The sequence below is a fragment of the Coffea eugenioides genome, chromosome 9 (genome assembly GCF_003713205.1).
Source record: "Coffea eugenioides isolate CCC68of chromosome 9, Ceug_1.0, whole genome shotgun sequence".
Classification (NCBI taxonomy): Eukaryota; Viridiplantae; Streptophyta; class Magnoliopsida; order Gentianales; family Rubiaceae; genus Coffea; species Coffea eugenioides.
In genome coordinates, this window is record NC_040043.1 from 8,084,250 (window position 1) to 8,109,429 (window position 25,180).

The window sequence follows — 25,180 nt, forward strand, 5'->3', positions numbered from 1 at the left end:
CTACAACTGCTATGTTTTGTACAAGAGCTAATTCAGCCGTCATCATAGAGAAAATAGCAGTTGAAGTAGCCAGATTCTGGTCAGAAATAGCTGCTGGTACAACCTGTTTTCTCCTTCAACAATTTACAGCTATGGATGAACGTATGACAACCAATTAGCAGCTGTAAAAGGGATGTTTCAAGCCTCATTTCCTGACTGCATTCATCTATATATAGCCATGGACTTGCAGGATTCAAAATAACTTTGCAAGGCTAGGAAAACTCACCAAAAATGTAGTATTCACTAGTTTTTCTTAGTTCATTAGTATAGTATAGGTAGAGTAGTTTATCCTTCTTGTATTTGTAGTTAGATTTGGAGGAAGATTGGAGGAGCAAAGATGGAGAGTTTGCAGCTCAAGTGACAAGGGTGACTTCTCTCCTATCACTTTCTCTTTTGTATTTGAATTCATGTTTAACTAAAATACAAGTTTGGTGTTTGTTTTTATCATGTTTAGTTAAAGTTTATGCCTAGAGTATGGATGAACTTTCTACATCTTGTTTATGATCTTTACTTGGTTATTTGGTGATATTATTTTGAGCAAGTTATTTATCACTTTTGATTTTCTAATCATAATTAACTGGCCATTAATTGTGATTATCTAAAGGTATTAAATTTGCAATGAAAATTGGAATTTAACACTAGTGCAAAGAAGTGATAAACCTAGGGAGTACACTCACGAAAGTAGAGGTGCATCTTTGTGGTTTTAGTGACTTGTTTCATGTAATTTCATAGAAGAAATGAACTTGTAATTAATTTATAACCACGAGAGTAGGTATGACTTAATTACAAGTATAGTTGATTCACTACGAGAGTAGGTTTCACATACAATAGGAAATTACGCCATAACTAGCCAAGATAATAGTATTCACTTAACCGGTAATCTCATTTGCAAGAGCAGTAAGGAATTTCATATCTCTAGGAGCTTTCTAGTGTTATTTTTATTACTTCTATATTTATGATAGTCTAAATAATAAAGGAGTTTGAAAACATCGGTAATTGCATTCTTCCCTGTGGGATCGACCCTTAATACCCTATACTCGCTCACGATTCGTATACTTGCGATAAATCGCGTGTGGGGTATTTAGGAATTTATAAATGTAAAACTTGATTGGGATGAGCTTAATATTATATGTATACCCCGCGCACGTCAAGTTTTTGGCGCCGTTGCCGGGGAAGATTTGGCAATATCGGTGTGAAGAGCAACTTTATTAATTTAGATAATTTTTCTTATTTTTGTTATTTTTGTTGTATCTTGTGTGTTTTATGTCATTTTTTTTTAGTCAACTTTTATTATTATTATTATTTTTTTTTTCTGTTTTAGTTTGTGTCTTGGAATCTATCCTTCTTAACTAATCTTACTTTTGAGATTGTTTAAAAGTAATTTTAGATAATGAGGAGGGTAGGTGAACTGGGAGGACAAAGCTTGAGAAATGAACGATTGGCAATGGATGGTTATCTAGTGCAAAGCTCCTTTAACAGAGGTAACCAAGAAATTACTGAAGGTATGTTTTTTGAAGATGGTATAAGGTGCTTAAAGGCTAAATTTGATGTTATGATGCTACAAGTTCAAATGGACAAAATTGTGCAGGAAATTGAACAAAGGAGGAATGCAAATGTTTTTAATTCTTATCATGTGATTTGTGACTTGTGTGGAGATTATCATGCTTCTAATACATGTAGACAAGCACAAAATATGGATTATTATGATGAATTAGAGCATTACAATCCTTGTTTTGATCGATATAGTGCTAATTTGAGCAATTCTCCTGCTTATGGTTGGAATAATCAATGTACTTATAGTAATTCTTCATATTTTTATGATTACCAACCTGAATGTGTCCAATATGAATCAAAACCATCTTGGGAGTTGGCAATTGAAATGGTAGCTAATGATTCTAAGCCATCTTGGGAGTTAGCTTTAGAAAAATTAGCTAATGCAACTTCCAACCGTTTTGATAGGATTGAGGAAAGAATAGATGAATTAACTTCTCACTTTGGCAGAATAAATGAGCAATTGAATGCATTGTGTGAGGTTATTTCTTCTAATAAATTGCAAAATGATCCTAGCATGAATGGTAAGAATGTTGTATGTGAAAATGGATTGCATGTTGATGAAAATGATGAATCTCAATTGTGTTTCAATGAGCAAATGTCCATTTCACAAGATAATATCTTTGGAACTAACTTTGAGGCTCAAGAGGTGAGTTTTAATGACTCATTTTTCACCCCTCTTGAGGAGTGCATTGAAAGTGTAGGTTCTAAGGGTATTGCTGCCCAAGATACTCTCATGACATTTCCGTTGGTAAGTTCTCAAGTGGTGCATATTCAAGGTAATATTTATGAAACACTTGGGATAGGTAAGTCAATTCCATTTCTCCTATCATTAGATCATGTGACTTTTGCTATAAAGTCACCATTTAATGATCCACCACGACCAAAAATGGTGGATTATTCTTTAACTAAGCCTCCTTGAAAAATGAGGTGAAATAGTCAAGCTATTGACTTTAAAGAAGCGCTTATTGGGAGGCAACCCAATGTTTGTTTAAGTTTATGTTATTTTGGGGTGATTTTATGTTTAAAGTATATGTTTGAGTTATTTTGTTATTTTTCATTTGTAGGTATTGGAAATGGAAGCAAAAGTGACCAAATGAGGTGAAAAAAGCGAAATTTGATCAAGGAACTCAACCCCTCAATTTGAGTAATTGTTGTTTTTGATTTGTTAGAAGGGGTTAAAATGCATATTTTGATCATTTTACATGTGTGCATATTGATAAATTTTACAAACAAATGATTTATGATGCATTTTGAGTGATTGGGGTATCATTTGTAATTTTTCAAAGTTGGCTTTCTGCAAAAATTTCGCAGAAGAAAACGCATTTGGGCTGAAAACGCGCCTTAGAATCGCGTTTTCCATAATCGCGTTTTCGATTCTGCGCCTATACTGAAGAAAACGCGCCTCAAAACGCGACAGGAAGTCGCGTTTTCTACCAATTCGCGTTTTCCAGCCTGATCAAAAATTGAAAACGCGACTTAAAATACGCGACTCCAAGTCGCGTTTTTAAGCATAGTCGCGTTTTCGATCCTGCAAGATATGTGAAGAAACGCGACTTCATAAAACGCGGCTTGGTGGCGCGTTTTGATGAGTCGCGTTTTCGGAGCAAAAAAAAAAATGCAGATTCCTTGATTCTCTTTTTTCTTCTTTTCCTCATATATATTTTCTTGTACCTTGAGTTGCTTATTGTGTATTTTTTTTAGGTACATCACGAAAACAAAGGATTGAAGTTACGGATCATCATTTTGTTTATTAAACCTTTGTTATCACTTTTGCTTCTCATTTTTTTTTTAGGATTACATCACTAATGGTTATCCAATGAAACTCATGAAGCGTTGGAGATACACGGACAATGGATTTTGAAGCTTCATATTCAATCGCAACAATAGGGGAGTATTACTTTTCTTTATCTTGATTTTCCTTTTTACACATTGAGGACAATGTGTATGTTAAGTGTGGGGGGAGAATTGAGATTATATACATTGTATGTGATTGAATTATTAGTTGCAAATATTGGGCTTGTGTTAAAATTCAAAATTTTTCTAAAATCTTGTCCAAAATTGCAAACTTGCCTCAACAATTTTTAAATTTTTTCGATTTTATCCAAGGGGTAACAAGTTTCATACCATTAGTAGTTCAAATTCCTTCTACATTTGAGATAAATATATGTGATTTGGAAACTTCTTTTCTCATTTAACTTGGAAATGACTATTATGTGATTATAATTTTTGCATTTGTAGGAAAGTATATCTTTTAAAGTGGAGAAAATTATGCCTATATTTTTTTTGCATATTTGATGAAATTTCTTCTCTTTATTGGATTTTATAAGTTAAGTGATAAATATGGTCAATAATTGCAATACTCTTCTCATGATTATGCTTTCGAGGGAATGTTATTATCTTTACTTTAAAAAAAAAATAAATAAATGAAAAAAAAAAGAAGAAAAAAAAAAGATTTATTCTACTCCAATGATTCTTGTACTTAGTAACCGGGTGTCTTCATCTAAAAATGTCGACTTTCGCGTAAAACGGTACTTGAATTAAGAGTATGCAAAGCAACTTGAGTATGTGAAGTGTTGAGTAACCGGTGATCTTCATCTAAAAATGTCGATCCTCGCGTAAAAAGATACTTTCACAACTTAAGTAATATTTAGCTATATTATATAAATAAATCCCTCCTTAAGTTAAATAAGAAGATGATCATGGGTTTAGAAAGCATATTATTGGCCATATGAGTTACTTGCGTATGAAATTGGTTAAGGATGAGAAATTGACTTGAATTTGTTATAATGGTGGTATAATTGGCTCTCCTTTACTTGATATTATGAGTACTTGAATTTAATTGAATAATTACATAATGGTTATTTACTCTGTTTTGAGGAAATGAAGTTGAAATGCTACATATGTTTATTTTCAAATTTTGGATTATTGTTGGTTTGTATTTCTTATTGCTTGAGGACAAGCAATGGTTCAAGTGTGGGGGTATTTGATAAGAGTATATTTTACGTATTTTTAGTGTGCTTTATTAATTAGTTTTGGTGTGTTTTATTTAGTTTTATAAATAATTAACTAAGATTCTAGTGAAAATATGCATTTTGTGGTTAAAGTATGAAAATTGCATTTCTATTGATTTTTATGGTAAAAACTTCATATTTTGTAGGTTTAATGATTCAATCATCAAATGAAGTGCATTGAGAAAATATTTGGATGATTGAAGATGGATTAAAATGGTGAAAATAAAATATGAAGTGTAAAAGGAAAAATGCAATTTGAATCAAGAAAAAGTCAGCTTTGACAATTCAGACACATTTTCGTATTTTGACTATATCTGGAGCTACACAGATCGGATCAAGGTGATCTTGGTACCATTTTGAAGCTAAGAGATATATCTACATTTGGTGTGAAGACATCAAAGTCCAATTCGGCTGTTTTCCTAGTCAAAATGTCAAAATACAGAAGTCAAAGTCTGCTGCTGAGAGCTGAAAACGCGGAATTGACCAGTCAGTGGTATTTTTATCATATCTCGGTCTAGACAGCTCCAAATTGGATGATTCTTGAGGCATTGGACAGCTATTTCAATGGACTACAACTGCTATGTTTTGTACAAGAGCTAATTCAGCCGTCATCATAGAGAAAATAGCAGTTGAAGTAGCCAGATTCTGGTCAGAAATAGCTGCTGGTACAACCTGTTTTCTCCTTCAACAATTTACAGCTATGGATGAACGTATGACAACCAATTAGCAGCTGTAAAAGGGATGTTTCAAGCCTCATTTCCTGACTGCATTCATCTATATATAGCCATGGACTTGCAGGATTCAAAATAACTTTGCAAGGCTAGGAAAACTCACCAAAAATGTAGTATTCACTAGTTTTTCTTAGTTCATTAGTATAGTATAGGTAGAGTAGTTTATCCTTCTTGTATTTGTAGTTAGATTTGGAGGAAGATTGGAGGAGCAAAGATGGAGAGTTTGCAGCTCAAGTGACAAGGGTGACTTCTCTCCTATCACTTTCTCTTTTGTATTTGAATTCATGTTTAACTAAAATACAAGTTTGGTGTTTGTTTTTATCATGTTTAGTTAAAGTTTATGCCTAGAGTATGGATGAACTTTCTACATCTTGTTTATGATCTTTACTTGGTTATTTGGTGATATTATTTTGAGCAAGTTATTTATCACTTTTGATTTTCTAATCATAATTAACTGGCCATTAATTGTGATTATCTAAAGGTATTAAATTTGCAATGAAAATTGGAATTTAACACTAGTGCAAAGAAGTGATAAACCTAGGGAGTACACTCACGAAAGTAGAGGTGCATCTTTGTGGTTTTAGTGACTTGTTTCATGTAATTTCATAGAAGAAATGAACTTGTAATTAATTTATAACCACGAGAGTAGGTATGACTTAATTACAAGTATAGTTGATTCACTACGAGAGTAGGTTTCACATACAATAGGAAATTACGCCATAACTAGCCAAGATAATAGTATTCACTTAACCGGTAATCTCATTTGCAAGAGCAGTAAGGAATTTCATATCTCTAGGAGCTTTCTAGTGTTATTTTTATTACTTCTATATTTATGATAGTCTAAATAATAAAGGAGTTTGAAAACATCGGTAATTGCATTCTTCCCTGTGGGATCGACCCTTAATACCCTATACTCGCTCACGATTCGTATACTTGCGATAAATCGCGTGTGGGGTATTTAGGAATTTATAAATGTAAAACTTGATTGGGATGAGCTTAATATTATATGTATACCCCGCGCACGTCAAGTTTTTGGCGCCGTTGCCGGGGAAGATTTGGCAATATCGGTGTGAAGAGCAACTTTATTAATTTAGACAATTTTTCTTATTTTTGTTGTTTTTGTTGTATCTTGTGTGTTTTATGTCATTTTTTTGAGTCAATTTTTATTATTATTATTTTTTTTTCTGTTTTAGTTTGTGTCTTGGAATCTATCCTTCTTAACTAATCTTACTTTTGAGATTGTTTAAAAGTAATTTTAGATAATGAGGAGGGTAGGTGAACTGGGAGGACAAAGCTTGAGAAATGAAAGATTGGCAATGGATGGTTACCTAGTGCAAAGCTCCTTCAACAGAGGTAACCAAGAAATTACTGAAGGTATGTTTTTTGAAGATGGTATAAGGTGCTTAAAGGCTAAATTTGATGTTATGATGCTACAAGTTCAAATGGACAAAATTGTGCAGGAAATTGAACAAAGGAGGAATGCAAATGTTTTTAATTCTTATCATGTGATTTGTGACTTGTGTGGAGATTATCATGCTTCTAATACATGTAGACAAGCACAAAATATGGATTATTATGATGAATTAGAGCATTACAATCCTTGTTTTGATCGATATAGTGCTAATTTGAGCAATTCTCCTGCTTATGGTTGGAATAATCAATGTACTTATAGTAATTCTTCATATTTTTATGATTACCAACCTGAATGTGTCCAATATGAATCAAAACCATCTTGGGAGTTGGCAATTGAAATGGTAGCTAATGATTCTAAGCCATCTTGGGAGTTAGCTTTAGAAAAATTAGCTAATGCAACTTCCAACCGTTTTGATAGGATTGAGGAAAGAATAGATGAATTAACTTCTCACTTTGGCAGAATAAATGAGCAATTGAATGCATTGTGTGAGGTTATTTCTTCTAATAAATTGCAAAATGATCCTAGCATGAATGGTAAGAATGTTGTATGTGAAAATGGATTGCATGTTGATGAAAATGATGAATCTCAATTGTGTTTCAATGAGCAAATGTCCATTTCACAAGATAATATCTTTGGAACTAACTTTGAGGCTCAAGAGGTGAGTTTTAATGACTCATTTTTCACCCCTCTTGAGGAGTGCATTGAAAGTGTAGGTTCTAAGGGTATTGCTGCCCAGGATACTCTCATGACATTTCCGTTGGTAAGTTCTCAAGTGGTGCATATTCAAGGTAATATTTATGAAACACTTGGGATAGGTAAGTCAATTCCATTTCTCCTATCATTAGATCATGTGACTTTTGCTATAAAGTCACCATTTAATGATCCACCACGACCAAAAATGGTGGATTATTCGCTAACAAAGCCTCCTTGAAAAAATGAGGTGAAATAGTCAAGCTATTGACTTTAAAGAAGCGCTTATTGGGAGGCAACCCAATGTTTGTTTAAGTTTATGTTATTTTGGGGTGATTTTATGTTTAAAGTATATGTTTGAGTTATTTTGTTATTTTTCATTTGTAGGTATTGGAAATGGAAGCAAAAGTGACCAAATGAGGTGAAAAAAGCGAAATTTGATCAAGGAACTCAACCCCTCAATTTGAGTAATTGTTGTTTTTGATTTGTTAGAAGGGGTTAAAATGCATATTTTGATCATTTTACATGTGTGCATATTGATAAATTTTACAAACAAATGATTTATGATGCATTTTGAGTGATTGGGGTATCATTTGTAATTTTTCAAAGTTGGCTTTCTGCAAAAATTTCGCAGAAGAAAACGCATTTGGGCTGAAAACGCGCCTTAGAATCGCGTTTTCGATTCTGCGCCTATACTGAAGAAAACGCGCCTCAAAACGCGACAGGAAGTCGCGTTTTCTACCAATTCGCGTTTTCCAGCCTGATCAAAAATTGAAAACGCGACTTAAAATACGCGACTCCAAGTCGCGTTTTTAAGCATAGTCGCGTTTTCGATCCTGCAAGATATGTGAAGAAACGCGACTTCATAAAACGCGGCTTGGTGGCGCGTTTTGATGAGTCGCGTTTTCGGAGCAAAAAAAAAATGCAGATTCCTTGATTCTCTTTTTTCTTCTTTTCCTCATATATATTTTCTTGTACCTTGAGTTGCTTATTGTGTATTTTTTTTAGGTACATCACGAAAACAAAGGATTGAAGTTACGGATCATCATTTTGTTTATTAAACCTTTGTTATCACTTTTGCTTCTCATTTTTTTTTTAGGATTACATCACTAATGGTTATCCAATGAAACTCATGAAGCGTTGGAGATACACGGACAATGGATTTTGAAGCTTCATATTCAATCGCAACAATAGGGGAGTATTACTTTTCTTTATCTTGATTTTCCTTTTTACACATTGAGGACAATGTGTATGTTAAGTGTGGGGGGAGAATTGAGATTATATACATTGTATGTGATTGAATTATTAGTTGCAAATATTGGGCTTGTGTTAAAATTCAAAATTTTTCTAAAATCTTGTCCAAAATTGCAAACTTGCCTCAACAATTTTTAAATTTTTTCGATTTTATCCAAGGGGTAACAAGTTTCATACCATTAGTAGTTCAAATTCCTTCTACATTTGAGATAAATATATGTGATTTGGAAACTTCTTTTCTCATTTAACTTGGAAATGACTATTATGTGATTATAATTTTTGCATTTGTAGGAAAGTATATCTTTTAAAGTGGAGAAAATTATGCCTATATTTTTTTTGCATATTTGATGAAATTTCTTCTCTTTATTGGATTTTATAAGTTAAGTGATAAATATGGTCAATAATTGCAATACTCTTCTCATGATTATGCTTTCGAGGGAATGTTATTATCTTTACTTTAAAAAAAAAATAAATAAATGAAAAAAAAAAGAAGAAAAAAAAAAGATTTATTCTACTCCAATGATTCTTGTACTTAGTAACCGGGTGTCTTCATCTAAAAATGTCGACTTTCGCGTAAAACGGTACTTGAATTAAGAGTATGCAAAGCAACTTGAGTATGTGAAGTGTTGAGTAACCGGTGATCTTCATCTAAAAATGTCGATCCTCGCGTAAAAAGATACTTTCACAACTTAAGTAATATTTAGCTATATTATATAAATAAATCCCTCCTTAAGTTAAATAAGAAGATGATCATGGGTTTAGAAAGCATATTATTGGCCATATGAGTTACTTGCGTATGAAATTGGTTAAGGATGAGAAATTGACTTGAATTTGTTATAATGGTGGTATAATTGGCTCTCCTTTACTTGATATTATGAGTACTTGAATTTAATTGAATAATTACATAATGGTTATTTACTCTGTTTTGAGGAAATGAAGTTGAAATGCTACATATGTTTATTTTCAAATTTTGGATTATTGTTGGTTTGTATTTCTTATTGCTTGAGGACAAGCAATGGTTCAAGTGTGGGGGTATTTGATAAGAGTATATTTTACGTATTTTTAGTGTGCTTTATTAATTAGTTTTGGTGTGTTTTATTTAGTTTTATAAATAATTAACTAAGATTCTAGTGAAAATATGCATTTTGTGGTTAAAGTATGAAAATTGCATTTCTATTGATTTTTATGGTAAAAACTTCATATTTTGTAGGTTTAATGATTCAATCATCAAATGAAGTGCATTGAGAAAATATTTGGATGATTGAAGATGGATTAAAATGGTGAAAATAAAATATGAAGTGTAAAAGGAAAAATGCAATTTGAATCAAGAAAAAGTCAGCTTTGACAATTCAGACACATTTTCGTATTTTGACTATATCTGGAGTTACACAGATCGGATCAAGGTGATCTTGGTACCATTTTGAAGCTAAGAGATATATCTACATTTGGTGTGAAGACATCAAAGTCCAATTCGGCTGTTTTCCTAGTCAAAATGTCAAAATACAGAAGTCAAAGTCTGCTGCTGAGAGCTGAAAACGCGGAATTGACCAGTCAGTGGTATTTTTATCATATCTCGGTCTAGACAGCTCCAAATTGGATGATTCTTGAGGCATTGGACAGCTATTTCAATGGACTACAACTGCTATGTTTTGTGCAAGAGCTAATTCAGCCGTCATCATAGAGAAAATAGCAGTTGAAGTAGCCAGATTCTGGTCAGAAATAGCTGCTGGTACAACCTGTTTTCTCCTTCAACAATTTACAGCTATGGATGAACGTATGACAACCAATTAGCAGCTGTAAAAGGGATGTTTCAAGCCTCATTTCCTGACTGCATTCATCTATATATAGCCATGGACTTGCAGGATTCAAAATAACTTTGCAAGGCTAGGAAAACTCACCAAAAATGTAGTATTCACTAGTTTTTCTTAGTTCATTAGTATAGTATAGGTAGAGTAGTTTATCCTTCTTGTATTTGTAGTTAGATTTGGAGGAAGATTGGAGGAGCAAAGATGGAGAGTTTGCAGCTCAAGTGACAAGGGTGACTTCTCTCCTATCACTTTCTCTTTTGTATTTGAATTCATGTTTAACTAAAATACAAGTTTGGTGTTTGTTTTTATCATGTTTAGTTAAAGTTTATGCCTAGAGTATGGATGAACTTTCTACATCTTGTTTATGATCTTTACTTGGTTATTTGGTGATATTATTTTGAGCAAGTTATTTATCACTTTTGATTTTCTAATCATAATTAACTGGCCATTAATTGTGATTATCTAAAGGTATTAAATTTGCAATGAAAATTGGAATTTAACACTAGTGCAAAGAAGTGATAAACCTAGGGAGTACACTCACGAAAGTAGAGGTGCATCTTTGTGGTTTTAGTGACTTGTTTCATGTAATTTCATAGAAGAAATGAACTTGTAATTAATTTATAACCACGAGAGTAGGTATGACTTAATTACAAGTATAGTTGATTCACTACGAGAGTAGGTTTCACATACAATAGGAAATTACGCCATAACTAGCCAAGATAATAGTATTCACTTAACCGGTAATCTCATTTGCAAGAGCAGTAAGGAATTTCATATCTCTAGGAGCTTTCTAGTGTTATTTTTATTACTTCTATATTTATGATAGTCTAAATAATAAAGGAGTTTGAAAACATCGGTAATTGCATTCTTCCCTGTGGGATCGACCCTTAATACCCTATACTCGCTCACGATTCGTATACTTGCGATAAATCGCGTGTGGGGTATTTAGGAATTTATAAATGTAAAACTTGATTGGGATGAGCTTAATATTATATGTATACCCCGCGCACGTCACATATACTGAGAAAAGATAAATGTATTTCAAAACAAAGTAGCAATTGTATGATGGTTAGTCTGTAGTGGTAAAATCAAAAGTTGAGTTTTGGGGGTAAAATTAATAAGGATGTACATTTGAGGTTGTTGAAAAGTTCTTGATCTAAGGCACCATTTAGATTGAAGGAAAGGGAAGAAAAGGAAAGGAGTGAACTCTAATAGAAAAGAAATGAAAGAAGAGTAAAGTGAAGTGGATTCTATCCATCTTGTTTGGATTAGATACGAAAGAAAAAAAATGGAAATATTGAAAATATTATTTGGATTAAGGAAGGAAAGGAAAGTAAAGAAGCTATCATGCATTTGTTACATTTCTATCCATAATTTTCAAATATAATTTATAAACATATAGGTATTCTAGGAAAATTTTAAATTCTCATTCATCTTAATTTCTTTTCACTTCATTTTTGTGCAGGTTTGGATGGAAAAGAGGCTCATAAAAAATAACGAGAATGATCCCTTTCTTTCCCTTTCTCTCCCTTCTCAAAATTCAATCAAATATCAAAAACTTTATCGCTTCATTTCCTTTCTGTCTCATCCCCTCAAAACAAACAATGCCTAAAAGTTAAGAATGATACCAAAAATTACAGGTTTTAGATACAAATGTTCATCCCTGTTTTTTTTTTAAATATATATTTGAGGTACCCTTGCATATTTGTAAAAGGCTTATGGGTAAAATCTAATTTTTAGAAGGATATAATTTTGACATCTTAAGTAAATATAAAGCAATTTATCTTATCGCCCTTTTTCTTTTTATCTGCCAGTGACCCTATCAACATCTAATGCCAGTAAAATATGCATCCAACCTTTTGCATCATTTTAACGGTAATTCTATAAAATAAGACGGCATAATAAGGCAGTAGGCCAATAGGATTTAATAATCAAAAAGGACGATATTAGATACTTCCTACTGCTCATTATCCAAGCATTATATATGTCCCTAAAAATACCTGAAAGTTGGATCTATACAACAAAAGAAGTAAAGAAAACAAATTATACAAAGTCACGTAGATTGATATATTGTTTATTTTTTTCTTTTTTTTTTTTGACATTTTAACTATCAGGAAGTCCGATAAACAGCTGCGTTTCTACCTCTTTTCCTTGTTCTAGTGATAAGAATTGTTGACCAATCGATAGTTCCAACTGTCGCTCTTCGTACTGCAAATTCATTTTTCAAAAAAATATAAATTACCAATAAATAGCTTTGGCATATGCAAACTAAACATTAATGGTAGTAATACTTCTGGGGGGTGATAAATCTTATAGCCCATCAGCTTAAATCCTCAACATTGATTACATTATTGTTAACATTAGAACTTATACAATATGTGAATTTGAAATAAATGTTTGTAGTTTCAGACCTTATCTAATACTTTTTTTTTTTCAAGTTTTCCCTTACATTGGAGTTCCTTTCAAAGAATTTGGTTATTTTGTTAAAAAAAAAAAAAAATTGAATCGATATACTGACTTCCAGCGTCCATACCTATCCAACATCATAAAGTTGGAATAGACTTTTTATTTGTGGTCATTCTAGGTATATATAAATTAATAACGTTATGAGTAACAAGAGTGACTTACCTTTTCCCGTAATTCCGCATTTTCCCTCCTAAGAATTTTCTCCTGAATTTGACAAGATATGCAAAGAATATTAGCCATGCCAATTAACATGAAATGCATAAACTTTATTTCGGACTAAAATGTGAATGAAAGAATAAGCAACTCCTGAAGCTTCAAATGCGTATTTTACCTCTTCTTTCAGCTGATTTATTTCCTCGCAAGAGAATAGGATCTGCAAAAGAATTGAACTTCGATTTTGACCATCAAATTCTACATTCTGATCATGTAATTGTAGAGATGTCTATCGCAAAACGTACCTTTCTTGACCTAATGATTCTTAAACTTTTCTCCAACTGATGTTCTATTTGTTCCAACTCATCAATGGAGGAGGAATCTAAACCATCTCCCAAGAACTTTCTGCTACATACAAAAATTATTATGTTTTAAATCACCAAAAACTGTAAGAAATCCATGTTGTTATACGATAAGGATGAGTTCTGCTTAAAACTTGAACAAATGTGCCAATGTTAGGACACCACCGTTTAGTTTCTTCAAGAAGCTCAATTTTTTTCCTCAGGATTGCAACCTCTTCTTCAAAATGCTGCACAAATAAGAGTATGCTCAGCAAGGATCAAAAGATTTAGCAGAATAAATCCGTGGGCAAGATCTTTAAGGCAAAGAATCAGTTGGCACTGATCCATGATCTTGAATGAGATTCTCAGAATCAAGAAATCAAGTGAATGTAAGACATTACGGCTATTCAATAATAGTTCAGAAGGATCTTGACTGCCATTCCGAGAAATCAAGAAGGTGAATGCCAAGAAAATGCTTATTTTGGACTTTGAACGTGATAATGGCTAAATTTGTGATCTTTTTGAATGTGTTTCCTATTGTTTTTGAGTCTATTTGTAAGATTAATTGGTATAAGATTTTCATTTTTGTCTTTAATTTGCATTTTAAATTGATAGATGAATTAGTTGTGATTTTGTCATTTTACTTGCAAAATCTCTTTATTTTTGTAGGTAAAATGATCAAACTCAATTGGAAGCAAAATGGTGATCTAACAAAGCAAGAATTAGAAACTTGAAAAAGTCACAACAATGTCTAAAGTAGGTGATGCGATTTAAGGATATTTCTTTAAGAAAAGAAAGAGAGAGAGAAAATCTCGAGGGTTACTCTGTGGATTCTGCAAGGGATTATAGGCAGAATATCCATTTAGCAAAGAATCACATGTTTTGCATAATCTCTGGGACTCGTGGGATTCATGACGGCTGCAAGTTGCAAGTTGCTTTTTTTTTTTTTTTTTGTCAACACAGGGGTGTCCGGGTCAAGACCCGAAGGCGGCCCGACTAATCCCCTGCGCCTGGAGTACAGCGCCACCCCAACCGCACCCAGGCGTTAAGTGGGTAAGTTGCAAGTTGCTAACTTGCATGACTTTTGTTTCTTTCTCCATCATTGACAAGACAAAAAGGGATAACTTGTATCAACTTATGGGGAATCTAAGAGCTTCTTTTCTTGACTCTTAACAAGGAAGAAACACATTATTGAGAGAGAATATTAGCTCTTGGCAAAAAGTAGAATTTTCCTTCTCTTTCCTCTCTAGCTTAGTTTTTAGTGTACTTTTAGATCAAGTTCTTATTTCCTTTGAAGAACTTTAAGAACTCTTGATATAATAATGTATTTTTTATGGCAATGAAGATGATGAAACTTGAAGATCTTGTTTCTTTACTTGAATAAGTATTTCTTTCTCTTCACTTTCTTTATTGTTTCATTGATGCTTAGTTACATTGAAGATATGAACTTTGTTGTTAAATTTACTATGTTTAGTTAAATCTTCTTGTTCTAGGGATAGATAAACCTATTTGAGCCTTGATTATGATTGAATAAAGTGATTATTACTATATTTTGTACTTGTTAGTTCATCTATTCTTGCTTTAACACTTGTGAATCCTTGATCACCATTTACAAGTCTTGATAGTTGTTTTAATCTATGAGAATAGTTGACAATAATCAAAATGGAATAGGTAGAATATAAGGAGTAGGCACACGAAAGTAGTGGTGCATTTAAGTGGATGTTTTTGGTATTTCTAGAACTAAATTAAGTCTTCACTTTAGATTTCATGACGAGAGTTGGGAAACTATAATGTTGGCTAAATTCGATTCATTAGCGAGAGCAAGTTCCGACGATTTGAATAAAGTGTATCCTTAGCAAGACAAGAACATTAGTGATAATTGACTATTTCATCCATAATTAGGTACATTTAGTGGATTATATATCCTAGGACATTTGTGTTTAGTTAAGTTTCTTCAAGTTGTTAATTTTCCTTGCATTGTTTTAGCATTATGGTTATTTTATTTAGTTAAAATTCTTGATTAGTTTAGATAATAGAGTGAGTTAAGAAACTTAGCAGTTGGAAGTGATCCTCGTGGGATCGATTCCAGCTCTCTTGTATTACGAGCCATGACCTATATATATGCAGTGAACGAGGGAATTAAATTAAAATTTAAAGCGTAGAGTAGAACATTATCAAGTTTTTGGCAATTCATAGGCTTTCATACAACTAATATTTGGTACCAGGACACAATTGAACCTTAATACCCGCTATTCAAATAATTCAAAAGGTAATTCCACTTGTGAAAATGGTGCATAAAACTCAACTAGATGACATTCTTCACTAAAAACAAAACAAGAGAAAAATCACACAAATGGTAAACACATAAAGCACAGCCACACAAGAAATTAACTCTTTAGTGAAAAGGACATGCAAAAAGAACATATATCCAGTCGAGGGGGTAAAAAATGAAGAAGATGTTTCCCAATACGAAACATTTTCCATGAACATAATTAAAGATACCGATCGACTTAAATCCAGAAGCATAAAAAGACACAGCTGCTACTGCTTGGATGATCATTCTCTAGGAAACAACGCAAGGGAAAAACAGTTACAGCTATAGGTTTACTAGCAACTGCAGTAGCAACTCATAATGAAACAAGATTTACCGGAGTATGCAGATCAGTTTCTGACTGTAAATGTTCTACATCCATTTGCTTGCTTGGACGGAGATTCTTGATACACTTCCGGTAGCGCTCTGTTGTACTTGTGGCACTAAAATCATTTGAAGGAACCACCATGAGGTCAAAGGTACAAGTTGCAAATACTAAATTACGTCAACAGAAATTTATGTAATGACAAAAGGGCAATCAATGGTTTGATTCAGTTTCCATTCGGCAAGACCCAAAGCTTATGAATTCAAGATCTAAATGTGCATGCACATATACTTAACACGGGGAAAATGTTATGGTGCCTAACAAGAAATGAATGTCAAATTTTGTTCAAACGATAGGAAGTTGCGGTGTGCAACTGGCAAGTCTCGTTGTGAATGACAAGATGTACCCACTTATCATCCAAAAAACCTAATTTCATCATAACTAGGAGAAAACTTACTATAGTTACTTAACAAAACATATTACTAGCATAACAAAATTTGTCACTCATGTTTTTGGTGCCTTCAAGGTATCACAAATTTTTCCTTAACACCAATACATGTGTATTTACATTCATTTTACCTTTTAAGGCTTCCATAGGATTACTTAAAATGATCTAATTATGGTTTTTAGTTTAAATTTCAAGTTATTTCAATGTGTTATCTTACTATTCATAGCTTATTCAAAGTTGAAAATAATACGATATATTAGTAGCTTTGTTGAATGTATTGAAACATCTACAAAACTCTATGTGAAAATCACAACCCACCTAGACAAAGTGCAGTAAAGACATTTATCAAGCCTTCTTACTTCATTATTAAAAATAAAAACCACATTATACAAAATTGCACGAATAAATATATGTTCTAATTTAGTGAAAATTTATTAAAGTATATATTATATTTCACTTGATGCAGTTTTATTCGAATCTTACATTTTTTTTAACATAACAGAGAATTAAAGCTGAGTATCTATGATGTTAAGCTCAACTAAATTGGGGAGGTGAATCAGATCTAGTCTTTCATTTAATTTAAGCTGAGAGGATCCTTCACCATCTGAATAGAGGATTTCAACTGGCAAATTCTGCTGAACAGTGTTAAAAACTAACATGTTCTTAAGCATGGAAACTCATTCCTCTTCCAGTTTGTATTGCTGTTTAACTGGACAACAGGTAACAGGAAATATGCTATTGATGGAAGGAGCAAATTTGGTTAAAAATCACACTAATGCAATTAAATTAATCAACGGTCCATTATTCAGGGAAATAATTTTAAAATAAAATTTCTCATCCTGATTCCGGATATTGTGTCAGTCCTCTAATGGATCTAGAGATTCTAAACGAGATTTTTTCATCCCCAGATTTTGTTTATTTTTCTTGTTATCAATTCTCTGAGAGATCTATGAACTTTTCTCAAGAAACTTACTTCTGCCCGTCTCCCTCAAATGCACATACCTTACAGGTAAGGCTAACTAGTCCTCTATTTCAGTCCTTAGGTTGACATTTGGCAGTAGATTTCTTCATTAATACCAAGTGAGTAGTTGAAACCAGTAAAGCAAAAACAGCCACCCTATATTTACAGTGGCAGAGCCAAATAAATTTCTTAAAGGTTCACAAATAAAATTCACCAGTGTCTAATGAACTCGTTAAATCACTAGAGTTTTTTGTTACCTTATAACCCCTTAAAACAATGGTTTTAGTTGTTGTGGTTATTAAACATATGGCTTATACATGTTATTTTATTAAAAGTTCTTGTCATTAAACACACGTACATATTGACCTTCTGCGAATTAGTGAATAGAAGATAGATAAATTCTTCTAAAATTTAATATCTAAATTAATAATTTTTCTTTGATCAGTACGGCCACGTTAACAAATTACTAATGTGAAATCAAACTTTTTTTTTTAAAATATCATATTTATTATTCATTTTTTTAGCCTAGTAGCGGCACATTGACAATATGTAGATATGCCCATGCCGTAGAACCCAATTGTCTCAACTCTCAATACCCCATTGCAAGATAAACGGGTCTCGAAGTCTTTACATTCGTTTGGGATGAAATGAGATGGAGAGAAGAAAAAACAAAAAAATATATCAATGCATGGGAAAGAGAGAGAGAAATGGAATGGTTAAACCTAAAAGAAAATTTAATTTATAGGGTAAATGATTTCATCCTTCCTTCACCATTGGCTCATCTTCTTATTTCATCACTCAAGTTCATAAAGAACCTACTGTGTCTTTTGCCTTATGAATTAGGTCTCAAAAGGCCCATAAAACACACTTCGCCCAAATTGGCATGATGGACAATAATCTCGAAAGAAACACGAGTTCTCTATGGGCAACAAATGGAAAAAGTTAGAAATCTAGATTTGGAACCCTAAGTTGATCACAATAAACCAAGTATATGGAAGGGAATGAATCCTGCCACCTCTTGCATTATTGGGGCAAAATTTGATAATCGAGACCCTTAATCATTCGCTCACGTCAATCGAAAAACTTAAAACCATTCTTGCAAATCATTTCACTCATCTTCCCTCTCCATCTGATCTCTAGCTCCTGCCATTTGATCTTTTGATCTCCCTCTCTCTTTCTCTATCTCTCTCTCTCTCTCTACTTATATATATATATATATATATATATGTATCTATGTATCTATGTATATTTGTATGTATACATATATACATACACACACATACAAATGCATGTATATATATATATACATATACATACATACATGCATATATATATGTGTGTGTGTATATATATATACATACACACACATAGATATACATATATACATATATGTATATATGTCTGTGTTTGTATGCACACATATATACAAAATTAGAAACAATGAAGTTGAGTGTAAAATTTTGCCCTGATAATGCTATAGATGGCAAGTGCCTTTCCCTTTTATTTACTTAGTCTGAAGGTATAGGTTTAGGCTTTTATAATTTTTATCAATGCCTTTGGAGATATAGCAAGTCTCTCACTTGATTGGCATCTATTAAGTTGATTTTGGATAGAATTTTACTTAGGCACCTTTCAAAACCCAATATATAATTTCAGAAATATAATAGGTTCTATTTAAACTCGAGAGACAAAATAGAGTCACGAGTTAAACTTGAAGGATGGATGAGGTTATTTACCCAAACTTCTCATCAAAGTAAAGAGAAATAGAAAAAAAATTAAGAAAAGGCCATTAGCTGAAAACCCAGAAATTGTCACATTTATCATCAGTACAAGAACCTATAAGTTTAAATTTGAGAGTAAATGTGTGAATTACATGTATTAATAATTTTGCTCCTTGCCTTTATCCTCTGCTACGCCGGAACAGTATACGAAAAAAAAAAGTAATTCTTTGTCTTTTCTTTTTTTTCCCCCCTTTTTTCCTTACTTCTTTTCTTTCCTACGCTCTAAACTAGGCATAAGTAACTCAAAGTTGCGTGAGATAAAGGCCTTCCACGTTATGCAGTACATGAATGAGGTATTTCTGTGTGTTGTTTTATAGGTGAGATATTTCCATGTTGTGTAAAGTTATAGTGTAAAACAACTAAAAATTCTATTATTGACAGAGATTGGACACATCCTATAAGGAGACTTAGCTCAAAGTATGCCAACTCTGGTACTGTAGCACAGGAAGGCACTAGTCCTTAACACATGACCATCATGTTGACCTAATATGTCCAAATTAGTGTTGGTATGAACTTCAAGCGAAAAAAAAAAAAGATTCGAAGTAACTGTTGTTATATATAATTTACATCAAATTGCTTTAAATTATGAGTCAATGAGAAATCTTTAACCCTTCAAAACTTATAGAAATTTCAAAAAACACTCCCTACGTATGTAATCAAGTATTCAATATTTACTCCTATATTCAATATTCGAAGCAAGATGCCCAAATTTATCATATATAACATTTAAAGAACTGGATTAGACCAATATTGGGGAACCAAATATGAATTAGTGATTAATACCTTTTTCCTTGATTCAAAATAAGGGTTTGCAGTTCATTTATGCCTCTAAATTCCAGCCATTTCCCTTCTGAAAGGTTAAATATTTGTCAAAAAATTGCGTCCTGTAAAATTTTCTTCCATCAAGTTAGTCTTTTAACTATAAAATAACCGTTATTTCCTTCTCAAAGTTGAAAGCGAGCCAATAATAAAACCATGAAATAGGTCCTTTTTGTAGAAAAATTAAGCCAATGGCAACTAATTATAGAAAAGTCTTGGATCCTGAATTACGTCAAATGATGCTGCCATATCGTCGTCTTCATCGAAATTATGCAATTCATTGGAACTTAAAGTTAAATATAACATAACATGTTAATTAAGGAATTTAGGATGCAAAGCTTCAAAATATGAGTATTACTACCCCCCTTGACATTCTAAGATGCTATGCATTGCTCTAAACCATGAATCCAATAACAAGAATGCATTCTCTAAATCTTGAATGTTCGGGGGAGTCTCATCATTCCACCACGTGCTTCAAATGTGTCAACGTTAAGCTTACACTAGGATGGTCAAATTTGGCCTAGCTAGAAAGCTAAAAGTTTCATAATGTGCATATGTGATGTGACCTTTGCTACACAAAAAGAAGATAGAAGAAGCCAATAATTTCCATAGATGTCTAAATTATTTGATTATCTTCCACCTTGAGAGAACCATTGTTTTCACCATTAATACTGCTCAGTATCCTTATTGCTATGTGTCTCTCAAGTGATGCTGGACAACTCATATTTCATGGACAAAAATGCCCTCGCATATGTATACATATATATATATATATATGCACTAAGTTAAAATTGAGAAATGACCTGAAAACTTTGAGAAATGATGTATATCATGGGCGGCACAATACTTAAGAAATAGTGCCATTATTGGGAAGTGATGATCACCACTGGTGATGTATTTTAGGATTCATGGATATTTGAAATTAAAGGTTCACTACCACGTATTTAGTTTTATGTAGTACTAATGAATCAAACAAAAGTGAACTTGAGAGAACCCGTAACTCTTAGATTCCACAATTTGGTACTTTTCAACACTTTGACCCAGAGATCCTGAGTCATGACTACAAAGTTTGGTTGTAAGAAATAAATAAGGTATTATAATTTGGCTTATCACTTTGGCATCTACTATACACTCTAAAATCCTGGATGATGACTCAATGTTCAATTAATATATATGCTTCCAAGGTCTTTGGCCTAAGTAGTTTTGTATTTCATCTTCTTGGTCCATAGGCTTCGAAGCACTACTATTCATAGTTGTTCATAGTGTGATGAAATATGCGTAATATTCTTATTTAGCTTGAGAATCTATAATGTCATTAGAAATGAAGTAAAAAAGGCCAATATGATAGAAGATTACTATCCCTACATCCAATATAAGTGGTCTAAGAGGATTTATTTTGTTGTTGTCTTCTTGAGATCAAAGTACACTATTCGCATTGTTTCAACGCAGAATCTAAATAAGAAATAATTTTCTATTTGTTCTGCTCTTATAGCAACTAAGATGGAAACTTAGAATTTCTCGAGATATGGCATCATTTTATAGTTTTATGAAGTTAATATTTCAGGGTTTAATGATACATCACCACGGTTGGCTTTATTCACTAGATTCTGGCTAACCAACATATATATAACTTGGTATATGGTCATACATCCATTGCCCTCAGATTATGTTAACTGATCTCTTTAAAATGCATCAGTAATGTTAATAATCTTCTTTGCTGTAGGCCAAAATAAAAATTCTTCTTTCTTGTACACTGATTAATATGCCAGCATTTGCGGGCAAATTATGTGTCTGTACATGATCGTAAACATTACGAGACACACTCTTAATCAACTTGAACAATAAAAAAGCTAACTTTTAGGAGATAAGAAGGTCCACTTCCTCGTAGTACTAATGCATATAGGCTGGCGAGGTTGGACTGTTTCAAGAACAAGTACAAAAGCTCGACAGCTTCTTACTGGATTCATTATTGACATGATACCACTTCCACTTGCATTCCAGATAGACTAAAACTTTTACTTTCGTTGTAGAAAAACAAGTATTATAGTACAACCCCTTGTACTCTATTTACACGATGTACTCTAAGAACTACTACGAAAAGCGGTTGTTGGGATGAAAATGCCGTGTCTCATAAGTTTTGCCCTAGGAGAATATCTCATGCTACTGATTTTAATTGACAACTTGGCTTACAATATCATGTAAAAAAATGCTGCAGAATTGCAACTATTGATGACATTGGTTTCTGTCGTTATGTGTATTTTGTCTATCTAATTTTTGCGTGCTTCTAAGGATCTAGTATTTCCGCCTCCGGACTTAATAATATCTAAATCCCATTAAAGGAGTGGAAGTAGATACTACAGATGCAAAGAGGGGAAAAATAGCTTAAGTCAAACTCATTAAAAGCTGCATTTATTGGTAAAAATTGATTTCATAGAAACGGATATAAAACAAGATAAGGGATCTCTGATCCCTTGGCTTTGATAAAAACTTCAGAAAATACTTGGAATGATCTATGGTCAATCCGTTGTAAAAGCGGACATAAAATTTGATGAAGATGATACCATTTTGATCAAAGGGAGAAAAATTAATAACAAAAAAGAGAGATAGATGGAGAATATGAGCAGATCATGTGCAAATGTTGATGGTTAATGTACCTGGAACTTGAGAACTCAAAAAGCTTCCCGCTGGGGGAGAAAACGATCAGTGCAACTTCCGCATCACAAAGAACTGATAGCTCAAAGGCCTTCTTGAGAAGTCCCTTTCTCCTCTTTGAGAATGTCACTTGTCTACTAGTTGAATTTTCTATCCTCTTAATCTGAGTTTTCCCTCTCACCATTCTTACGATTTTAGATAACAAACAAGGTGCAAAATCAAATCCACCAACAACCCTGAAAGAGAAATCAGTGACTCCATGAAGGGTCGAAGTACAAACAACCAAAATGCATTTAATCAAGAATTAAAAAACTAATATAACCTCATGAACAAAAAAAAAGTTTCCAAAAACAGAAAGAACCGGGTGGGAATGGAATTGATTGACCCCAAAAATGGAAAACCAGACAAAACCTTTTCTGGGAAGCCTCAGATCTGCAAGATGGTAGGTGGGAAAAGCTGGAAAATATTGGGTACGAAAGACACTAGTAGAAACCCTAAAGATACATTATTCAGGCAAGATGTACAGAGAAATGATAATCCTCAAAGTCTTTATATTCTTTTTTCCCCTTTAAGTCTCAATTTCAATAATAGAATATACTGTGCAACGCATAAGCGATTAAGGAAAGACTAGCTAGGTCCAAAAACTTTATTCCTTTTCTTCTTTTGGTACGACGAGCCCGAAAGAGACCCTCCCAAAAAAGAAACAATGGAGAATAATATTTGTACAACATAAAATTTACTGTTTTTGTTAAAAAAATATCTGTACAACGACAAGTGGAAACTGATGAACTTTAGAAAAGGATATTGTTATTCATAGTGTTCAAGTGTCAGTGAAATTGTTGAAAGTTTATATAGAAATTGCTCTAGAAAGATAATGGTTACAAAAAAAAAAAAAAAAAAAACCTATCGTACCATCATTTGGTCAAGTCTCAATATCATGCATCATTTCTAATTTAATCATGCTAGCTATATAATTAGCATAATCAATAAATATAAAAGCTAAACTGGTAACCACCTCTTAAAATTTATACAAACAAGGACAATTAATATGAAAGCCCTCACACATTAATTGCACCTTTTCTTTCTCTTCATTCATTTCTTCTTTTTGTAGTTCTTATTAAGTTTTACTCAAGTAGTGAACTTATCTTTTGATGCAAAAGCAAACATTGATAGATGAATGTCTGTCATTACTCAGATCAAGTCACAAATTCTCACTACTTTGCATACTCTTAATTCTAGTACTATTTTATACAAAAACAGACATTTTTTTATGAAAACCCTTAGTTACTAAGTACTACAAAACACTGCAGTAGTTTTTGCATGATCAACAATCATATCACTTTCTTTTACTAATATGAAAGAAAAACGTATTACTTATACCTAGCAAAAACTAGAACTAAGCAAAACATTATAAGAAGATTTTCACATTCATTAATCACACCAATCACATAACTTACACAAACAAACTAAGAACAATACACTCCATGAATTTAAAGAAAGTTTGGCATGATAAACTCCAATTTATAAGAAATTAAGTTTTTCAAAAGCAAAATGCTAGACTCACACAATGACAATCTCGAAATCCTTGCATATAAACTCATGATAACAAGCATAAAATAAACTCATGACATTATTGGTGATAAATTGTTTGTATTAGTTTATTTCATTTTAGTGTATTTTCATGTTTACTATATGCTTTTAAGTGTGTTTGTAATGTTTGTTTTTTGTAGGGTTCAAGTAGCAAGGCAAAAGATGCCTGTTGAGGTTTGGCAAGAAATGAGAAGATCAAAGAACTCAACCCTTCATTTTATATAATTATTACTTTTTTGATTTGTTATGAAGGGCTAGATCACATATTTAAGTCATTTAAAACTTGCATGAAGTGTTAAACTAACTGAAAAAGTGATTTAGAGTGTGCTTTAAAAAATGGGAGTTTTGCGCGTAAAAGTTGGATTAGTGGTATAAGGATGCATCAGATCCCAAAGTTATATTTAATTTAACCAAATATCTTTTTTGGGTCCAACATGGTATTTTACATTGCTAAGTAATTTTATCAAAATTTTGGGTCTCTTTAGTTGAACTTTTGTTTAGTTCCATCTAGTTGAACTTTGTTCAACTTTTGTTAAACCAGCTTTAAAATAAATTTGGGGTCTCTCCAATTAAACTTTTGTTTAATTCACACAATATTTGATATAAAATGATAATATAAACACAAATTTTGTTAACTCTTACACTTAGTTCATCATTACATCAAAGTTGTACGAATTTATGCTCAATGTTGCAAGAATTTCAATAATTAGACTGAACTAAACAATCAACTGAGGAGGCCTTGATTCCTTTAAAACATGTTCAACTTTCTTATAGAATTACTAGAAGCAGAAGCAAAGTTGGGTAGACCCACAAAGACAACACTACTCTTTTG

General features: G+C 32.5%; 1 protein-coding gene across 1 annotated transcript in view; it reads right to left on the bottom strand.

The window, feature by feature from the left end:
• The window catches only part of LOC113783026 (MADS-box protein SOC1-like), a 76,157-nt gene extending 52,955 nt beyond the window's left edge, over positions 1 to 23,202 (bottom strand). The window contains exons 1-6 of the mRNA XM_027329037.1: positions 23,170 to 23,202; positions 22,761 to 22,994; positions 16,149 to 16,215; positions 15,050 to 15,058; positions 13,648 to 13,709; positions 13,426 to 13,525 (exon numbers count right to left, since the gene is read on the bottom strand). Coding sequence (XP_027184838.1) covers positions 13,426 to 13,525; positions 13,648 to 13,709; positions 15,050 to 15,058; positions 16,149 to 16,215; positions 22,761 to 22,942 — 420 coding nt within the window. The 5' untranslated portion in view covers positions 22,943 to 22,994; positions 23,170 to 23,202. The remainder of the gene's footprint in view (positions 1 to 13,425; positions 13,526 to 13,647; positions 13,710 to 15,049; positions 15,059 to 16,148; positions 16,216 to 22,760; positions 22,995 to 23,169) is intronic.
• Positions 23,203 to 25,180: the final 1,978 nt, after the last annotated feature.